The sequence below is a fragment of the Leuresthes tenuis genome, unplaced genomic scaffold (assembly GCF_036924035.1).
Source record: "Leuresthes tenuis unplaced genomic scaffold, fLeuTen1.0.hap1 SCAF_21, whole genome shotgun sequence".
Lineage (NCBI taxonomy): Eukaryota > Metazoa > Chordata > Actinopteri > Atheriniformes > Atherinopsidae > Leuresthes > Leuresthes tenuis.
This window is the reverse complement of record NW_027325375.1, coordinates 9,482,378-9,491,616: the sequence shown is the minus strand read 5'-3', so window position 1 is coordinate 9,491,616 and position 9,239 is coordinate 9,482,378. Positions and strand designations below refer to the sequence as shown.

At 39.7% G+C, this 9,239-nt stretch overlaps 1 protein-coding gene across 1 annotated transcript; it reads right to left on the bottom strand.

Moving 5' to 3' along the window:
- Positions 1 to 2,133: 2,133 nt before the first annotated feature.
- Positions 2,134 to 7,576, bottom strand: LOC140279948 (aquaporin-11-like). Its single transcript, XM_072375171.1, has 3 exons — positions 6,883 to 7,576; positions 5,192 to 5,308; positions 2,134 to 3,879 (listed from the first exon to the last, which is right to left on the bottom strand). The coding sequence occupies exons 1-3, from the start codon at positions 7,472 to 7,474 to the stop codon at positions 3,773 to 3,775; spliced, it is 816 nt and encodes a 271-aa protein (XP_072231272.1). The 5' UTR covers positions 7,475 to 7,576; the 3' UTR covers positions 2,134 to 3,772.
- Between the last annotated feature and the right edge of the window lie 1,663 nt (positions 7,577 to 9,239).

Sequence of the window (9,239 nt, the reverse complement as noted above, 5' to 3'; positions counted from 1 at the left end):
ACATATATTAATGTAACTCTGGCGAGACTGAAACTGGTTAAGCAGAAATAAAGTGTCAGTGAGCTGTCACAGCAGCCAGCTGGAGCGGAGCTCTCCACAGAGCCCATGCGTCTTTTGCACGCTGTCATCATATGCAAAAGTAATAATTTGGCATTTGGCACAAACACACAGCCGTTGCGCAAGGCTTTATACAGCCTGTTGATATCTTAAGGACCCAACTGGTCACACCTGGGAGTAAATGTCAAGTAGAGATTGTTTTTACATGGTATTACAGCTGAACATATAGCTTTCATCCACAAACCAACGTGGGAGAGCCCGAAGACGCATGTGCCAGACGCACATAGGCATGCGTAAAACCAATTTTGACCACTTCATGCTGTTTATTTGCTTTCTTTTAGTTAACTTTCGTTTCTTTTGGATTATTGTGCGTGTTATGGAGCCGTTTCGGTCCATGTTTGTAAGCCTTTTTTTCCTGGATTAAATTTTCGGAAGTTGAAACAAGTGGCATTGGAGTGTGTGAAAACCACCACGGTCTGCTTCTCCTCCTCCAGTTGCCGAAACTTTGTGTTTTTAATAACGCTTATCTGTAAACATGTGTTAAACATATAAATTGCTTGAACAGAAAGAAGGGACTCCCCTGTTGAGTAACGCACATTTCCTTATACGGAAAGCCTTGCCGGAATGGTGGGACGTTTGAATGTTGGAATAGCGGGATGTCGGAATAGCGGGATGTCGGAATGGTGGGATGTCGGAATAGCGGGATGTCGGAATGGTGGGATGTCGGAATAGCGGGATTTCGGAATGGCGGGATTTCAGAATGGGTGTTGCCACCCACCTAAAACCTATCAGAGATACAATAAGGAATTTATCGGGGACTTTCAATTATGTGAGGCGGTGTGGTGGTGAGTCTCTTAAGGCAGGAAAGTTATAGGAGTGGGTCATTGTGGGACATGTGGGGTAAAATGAGCCTGTGGGTAAGTTTACCCACTCTCTGTATATTGGCAACCATGCATATTTATTGTCATTACTATCCATTTTGAAAGGACACATTATTCAAGAAAAAGCACGAGTCGAGTGATAAACACCAATTTTCTTTAGAAACAGTTTATCGTTCATCAGAGTAAAATGTTGACAAATAAGATGTAATAGCTGCTATATCAATTGTCCTAAATTGGTAAGCTATGTGGTGGGGCAAAGTGAGCCAAATGCACCCTGTGCGCCAGTGAAGGTCATCAGCATGCATCGGAACTTCAGCGAAGGATCAATTTTGCATGTTGTCAAGCTCACTATCAGATCAACACACTCTTCATGCATTCCTGTTAATCAGCAATGTGCAATCAGTCACTTGTCTGGGGTGTAGCTCATGCACTGATCGTTATCTAATCTGTGGGGTGAACAGTGGAGCTGTTGTTTTGGCATTTTGATCGAGTCAGAATGAAAGAGAAAGGAGAGGACCCAAAGGTCACATTATGTAACAAGTACCATGTGGCTCGACCATGTGGCGGACAGGATTTAACAGGCTTTTTATATTTGAGATAATCCAAATCTCAGTGAGGAGATTAACTGTCATTTGGATCACTGACTGTATTTAGATTTGAATAAAAGTATTTATTGAAATTTGTGAATACTTTTAACATATTGTACTACTGTATGACTGTACTGATGGATTTGTGTGTATGTATATATTCATATATATAGATATATACATACACAGACACAATACTATATCATATAATATATATTATATGTATAATATAGTATATATATATATATATATATATATATATATACACAATACTGTAGAAAGGTTTTGAGCCACCCCTTATTACTTTGTCGCAGGAAAGGAACCCGACTTTCTTGTAATCTTTAAAGTGGTCTTGCAGAATGGTTCTCCAGGCTTTCTAAAGGTCTTTCAAAGTTTTTCTTTGGACATTGACTACTTTTTCACTCATTTACAGTCCAGTCCTTGTTCCTGACCATATTTTAGAAGAATGTGTTTTTTGTTAAGCCACTGACCTATGAATTATTCAAGAAAAAAAGGCCCTTAACTCAAGAGTTAATGTTGTGTCTACACTTAACAAACAACTTAGCAAAGAAGCCATTTTTAATTGCATCTTTACACACTTTGTTACATGCAGACTGTCAAAGACACTCTTTTTTTAATTTGCATCTATGAAAAATGCCAAAGACAACAGTTTAACAGATACAAAATAGTATTTTTGCATCAAGGTGATTCCCAAAATTGGCATAACTCAGCATGGTGTGCATTTTTGAAAATTAAAAAAAAAAAAAAATTCTGCCCTTACAGTTGGGGGTGAATCTTCTAACCAGAACTGCATGTCAATTAGGAAAAAAAGCACAACATTGTGTAAAACCCATCGTCTGAAAACACACCGACCGACATTAAGTCAGAAATGTGACTGGAAATTTTGCTTACAGATCATGTGAGTGTTACTTTCAGAAACACAAGTCATTATCATCTATACTGTTTGCAGTAATTAGGGATTAACAGTAAATCATTAATAAGGACCGCAGATTTGACACTTAAAAGATTCTTTCAAAGAAAGATTAAAAGATTCATAAAAGATTCTTTCAAAGAAAGAAAAAAAAATCTTTTATGCACTTCAATAAAAATAATCTACTCAGTACCCAGTGCAAAAGTCACAATAGTATAGCTTCAATCTGCAAGTTTTGATAACATCGTAAATTATTAGCTAGACAGAGGCACACAGACCAAAGGAAGTTATGAAGGAAAGGCTTTATCATTTCAAATAAATCTAATCATCATTATCCAAAAAGTGAACCATGCCCACAGTAATGAAATGAAATGAAACCAAACCTATACATTTCTGAGTTCTTTGATTTCAAAACGCCTCTTTAAGAACGGCAAAGCAAATCAAATGTTGAAAAAAAATTGATTCATGGCATGTAAAATATTAAGAAATGCAGTCATGTGCATTTGAACAGGTCAGCTGGTTTGTTTCTGTATTGGAATGTTCAGTTGGGGGGGGGGGGGGGGGTGTAGTCCCAACACTGACTGACATTAACAGAGACATTTGATGCTCACAGAACTCCAAAGTCCAAAGATAAATGACAAATACAATGGCTGTAATGTCACAACCTGTTTGGTTTCGATGTGTGCTTTCAGCCTTCACCATCCTCATGTTTTGAAGTGATCACAGTGCAGCTCAACAGTTCCAGTTCATACATGTTGTTGTGCTTCTGATTGTCTTCATATGAAAAATAACTGACAATTTCAAGGCAATTTGCAACGTATTATATATTTACTGAAGCTCCAACTGCTGACCGTGTTGATAAGACGAAATAAGGAGATCAAAGAGCTGCAACATTTCGTTATCATTCAACCATCTTTGGAGGCTCACAGCTTGAAAACCTCAGTCCTGTCGGCTAGCTCTCCTACCAGCTAGCTTCCAGGTTTCAATCCAGAATATGAACGAAACAGCAAAGTAAGTCCTACAGAATGTTTGAAGGGACACTAGTTAGACAGATAAACATCTATCATTGGTTTGTGGAGTGAGTACACAGAACTGCAGTGTATTCCGAGTTTCATGTTTACACACAAGTCCTATACACTGCAGGACTTTAACCACAGGGTCAACTGTCATAATGAACTCATCAGATCCTGACAGGGCCTGCTGCTTACATATGCATTTATGACAAAAATCAATCATACCATTGCTTACAGTGGAATTATCCATCGACACAGATAGATTAAAAAGCTTAAAAAACTGGCATGGCCGTCCTCTCGCTGCTAATGTGTCTTCTGTTTCTGTACAGTGGGGACGTCCAGCCCAATGGTGCTCTTTCCGGAGAGGAACGGGATGATCTTCTCAAACAGCAGGATGCAGCTCGCCATGCCTACAGAAATATGGACGACACAGGCAAATGTGTGTCAGGTATGAGCCATTTTAAACAGATGAGAATTACAGGGGACATCGGTATGAGCTTGTTGATTAAAAACAGGTATAAAGGAGTCATCATGACAGAATTAGTTTTAATTTTATTATATATTGTGTATAACAATATTGCATTTAACAATTAGTTGTTAAACGCAATAAAACTGAAGAACAGTTGAAAAATGGTCTGGATGGTCTGATGGACCAAGAAAACCTTCACAATGAAGAGCTCATGGTCTAATAAACACATCAAACCATCTGTTCAATGCAAAATACCTTCAGAAGTATCAGATATACAAGACTCGGACGCAGTGGTGCACTATTCTACTGTAAAGCTGCACATGCACAGATATGAAGCGTGAAATAGAACTTTTTGGTTGTCGTTTGAAGGAAAAAAGGGTGCAGAATTTCATTAAAAGAACACATCTTTAAAAGTTAAGCATGGGCTTGTGTTGCAGCCACTTGATAAAGGGAGGATTTAATTTATTAGGAGAATGGCCTTAATTAAATAAACACCAGCAAACTCATTGATTTAAAGGTTTAGTATGTCTATAGGACTCTAATTTAAGCCCATAGCAAAAAACAACCTAAAGATTAAAAGAAGAGGGTTTTTACAACTGGAAATAAAAAAATAAAAGAGTAATCTTTCTGAAAGCACTATTGAAAGTGTGTAATATTACATTTGCCCATTTTAAAATAAATTAATCACATATTATCTGTGTCGACATTCTCACACATACCTCTTTATAACCTGTTCTTATACACTATTATATCTCATACAGTGTGTGGTGTTGAAAGGGGGACTTGGGGTGTGTTCTTTAGTTTATACTCATGTGCTGGAACAAGCATTTTAAAATAGATTAAAAAGTCTTTCAGCCTACAATAGAACCATCACTCTTTAAGATAAAATGTTTTCTTTTTCTATTCAGTTTTTCATGGTGTCACTTTGAGTGCCAACTTTGCCTTTGTAGTCACCAACTGACCACACAGCTAAAATTACAGATTATCTAACTTACTGACTTTTACTTGACAGTTTTAAATGAGAAATAAAAATTTCAAAAAGGGGGAATTTTGACTTTAGAAAAGCTTTTGAACTTTCGACAGAACAAGTCAAAAGTTGGGATTCCTGTTCGTTTTGTTCAAAATTCAAACAGGTAAAGCACATACAGGCTTGTGTATTCTTATAATCAAATAACGTTTCAGGAAGTTTGCAGATCATATACACAATCTGAGGAAAAATAACCAGGCTGGTTTTGTCAGAGTCTATCACTTACCTAACAGAGGTCCCAGCCAGTAAACAAAGCAGTACTCCAGGTTGGTATGACCACTGCAGGGGAACTGAATGGAGAAGGCTAAGGCAGGGTTAAAAACAGCTCCTGAAATACTCCCACCTGCACGAAAAGACACAAAAATGCAGTGCTGCTTATCACATATAGGTTCAAATACCTCATTGAAAACCACATAAAATAATGTGGCACATATTAGGTGGAGGCTGTAATCACATGATGTAAGGTCCTAAAATAAGAGTTCCACAGATGCATTAAAAGGTGCATTTACATATACAGAATTTTCAATATTTCAATCCAAGTGTGACAGAAACATTATCAGACTTTCCCTTCAGTCTTCAAGCAGACGCAGAGAACTGGATAAAACAAATGAGCCGAGCAGAAAGCTGCTACTATCCATAAAAAAACAGCTGCTGTCAATCTGCAGTCTGATAAAGATCACACAGAGAGCTGCTGAACAGTGAGACAGAAACACAACCTTTTGGTTTAAATGAGAAGAGTTACGCTTGGATAAAGAAAAACAACGTTCAAGCGTATCCCATCACTAAAACACGGTGTTGGAACTATCATGGTATTGTCCGATTTGCTACATCTGGGCCAGGCCGGCCTGCCATAAATTAGGGTTATTGACATTAATCCAACAGGCATGTTTTCAAAGCACCTGAAATGAGCAGTTTGTCTGGGAAACCCTCCTGCACCACAGATCTGATGCTGTTTAACACAGATGACTGGACTAACATGCCTCCGACCTGGTGTGCAGGACTGAAACTGCAAACATGTCCTTACAGTTCCTGCCCCACAACAGACGCAAATGTTCCCAAACGTTCGCCACCCACAGACAAGTAATAATGGCTCATTTTCCTCAATAACTGATAAAAGTATCGTATTTTTGTTGAATTCAAGCCCAACTTTACAGATCAACCGCACATTAGAACAATTCCACCTGCACAGTAAATGTTTTCTAATCAATCATTGAAAAAATATGTTATATATAGCTAAAGGAGATCAAAGATTCTCTCAATCGCCTTCAACTTTTAACCAACACTAACAGACGTATGCATATCACTCCTGTTCTTAACTCCCTTCATTGGCTTCCTGTCCTTTATAGAATTGATTTTAAACTTTTAATGTTTGTTTTTAAAGCTCTTAACAGCCTCACCCCATCATATTTATCTGAGCTTTTAACTGTCCGTAATCCTGGTAGAGCTCTGAGGTCAACAAATGAACTTTTGTTGGAAGTGCCCAGGTCAAAATACAAGCACTGGGGTGACCGAGCCTTTTCCGTTGCTGCCCCCAGGCTCTGGAATAAGCTCCCCCCCGAGATGCGTCTTATTTCTGACCTAGGCCTCTTTAAATCTAGGCTAAAAACATATTTATTTCAGATGGCTTTTAATACCCAGTAGTATGGTGACTCTTTTATATTATCTTATTCAATTTTGCTGTATTTTATTGCGTTTACTGTTATTTTATTGTTTTGTACTTATTATTTTCTTTGTTTATTATCTGATGTAAAGCACTTTGGTACACCGAAATGGATTGTTGGCTGTATAAATAAATTACATTTACATTTAAAATGAGCTAAATGTTCTTTTCCTTCTGCATGTGTTGTCCTCTTCCTCCTCTTTACCTGCTGCGTTTGAAACGAACAAAATGAGCCGAGCGGCCCCTCACCAACACACCTATGTAAACCACCGCCGTGATGACCGCCGCGATGAAGGGAGCTCGAAGTTTTTCGTCCAGTTTGTGGACGTGCATGGCCGCAGCCTGGACTGTGAAAGCGCAGGCCAACTCCGCGGCCGCAGCCTCCAGCAATGTCCCGCCGAGGGGGTCGAAGCACCTGAAGCCAAACCTTTGGTGCCGCAGGTGGATGTCGGACAGACCCAGCGACCACACGGACGCAGCGGAAAACTGCGCGGCGACAGCGGCTCCGAAATGGCACGCAATGAGGACGACGGCCGCCTTGACGCTGGTGGTCCCGCGGCAAACGCTCTCGAGAGCCGCGCCGGGGTTACACGTAGCTTCCCGGAAAGTTATTAAGTGAACAAACGTAATGGTGTAGGTGAGAGTCAAGCTGAGCGGTAGGTCCAAACGGGCCGTTTCGCCCAGCAGTTTGAGTTCATGTGTGCAGCAGCAGAGCTGAAAGGTAGATACCGCTTCCAGCAGGTAAATCAAGTTAACTCCGGGGAAAAGACGCGCTGATGTTTGACGGGTCACCTCGCACAGGAGCACCGCGGCTGCCAGCACCGCCAAGGAGACCCACAGGTCCGCCATGTCCGCAGTTCGGAGTCAGTCCGTCCGACCGATCACGGTTCTGCGTGATGAGGACAACGTGATGAGATTGAGAACAACTTCAAGTAGTAAATCCAGTTGATCCATGCTGCCGCAGCTAAGTCAAACCGCTTACTGTGAAACAGGAAGTAGGATGACTTAGCCTTCAAGATAAAAGCATAGAATCTACGACCTGTACAGGTAACAGCTGAAATTAAGCTAAGACAAAATGAGTACGCAGCTGTGTATTAATTCACTTTGAGTAACGTATTTTTAAGATAAACTTGTAGAGATGAGGCTGAAAACACACACACACATACACACACACGCAAACACTTATTAAGATAAAGTCATGATGATTTTTCCAGAAACTGTTCACATTAATTATGGATAATTATTTTCCGTGAATTAACAGGATTCTATCAGTCATGAAATTCGCAGACTACCTGGGACAGTGTATCTTAGTGATCTTCTTATTTGGTGACAAATCAAAATTCAAATAAATTAAACAAAAACCTTTTTAAAATCTTATTTCATTTGCCTTTATGGGGCCTGGATTTGGGTTTTTAAGTTGTGCTGCATCATCAGGTTTTATTTTGGAGGTTTAAACAGGAAAATGGGTAAAATATTTTGAAGTATCTGATATTTGACCCTGTTTTCTTTTTTCTTTTTTTTACGGCATTCAAAGGCTGGGAGTGAGAGGTGCAGAGGCTAAATTCAGGGCAAGACATTCCGGACAGTATGGCGACTTGTATAAGAAAGCAGAGAGGTAGAGGCATGTTGACTTACAAAAGAGAACCCCGGTTTCACTGAAATGCATAGAGATAATAATCCTAGACAGAAAAAGAACAGTTGTGGGGAGAAGCTGAATACCTGGGGGAGTTTGAATCCCATGCAAACACAGCTCACTTGTAGTACACAGGGACCCCATACAGCAGCGCATTCCATACATGCAGACTGGGTGTTCTGGATTCTGTTACCTCATTAAGACCTTTTTGGTAACATCACAGAGACTGTCAAGACCAATGGTTCTTACAGGGAACAAAGCTTGGTCCTAATGAGGCAGAGCACAACATCTGAGGTCCTAATTAGGGTTAAAGCTGATGTATGAACAGAGGTTAGTTTAAAGTTCGGATCAGATGGTGTAAACTTGTGTTGGAGTCAATCTGGGGTTTTGCTGTAACAGTAAGTGAAAGTCAGTGCAACGTCCTAACAAGGATAACCGTGCAAACTTTTGTATGTGTGCATCCGTAACTGAACATCACGTATTCTGAAACTAAACCTTTAATTCAACTTAAACTTCAATCATCCGTCGTGCTTTAAATGCATAAAACTGAACTGTGCCATTCCAGACTTTGCGTCCTGCTGTTACAGATCATTTTGGACGTTTATAATATTCATCACAACCTTATTGTTGGAGATGCTTCCTTTCTTTGCATGTCTGCTTTGAATTGTTGATATTGCTTTACAGTAAGGAAAACTGAATTTTACAGGTTCGATGTTCAAAGAAACGTTTCTTTTTTTAAAACAAACTGCAGTTGATCCACATTAGATTTGAATTTACAGTTTTTCTGTCTTTATTGTTGTTGTCTTTGCTTTTCTGTGGGATGATGATGAAATGATGAGCAAACATCCACCTGCTCTCACCTGACCGTGTGATTGCATCGCCGTGTCAACAGGTGGCAGTGGGTGACACAGAGGTGCTGCATCGTCACGACTTTGTGACGCGGTAAAACCTTTCTGTTTCCGTTCTGTTCTTTTCAAAATA

Bases quoted from the DNA above. Each gene is read 5' to 3' on its own strand.
- LOC140279948 (XM_072375171.1), bottom strand. From the start codon at position 7,474: ATGGCGGACCTGTGGGTCTCCTTGGCGGTGCTGGCAGCCGCGGTGCTC. The intron at 5,309-6,882 runs GTGTGTTGGTGA...CTTTTCGTGCAG, and splicing joins CACGGCGGTGGTTTACATAG to GTGGGAGTATTTCAGGAGCT. The intron at 3,880-5,191 runs GTAAGTGATAGA...ATATTTCTGTAG, and splicing joins CTGGCTGGGACCTCTGTTAG to GCATGGCGAGCTGCATCCTG.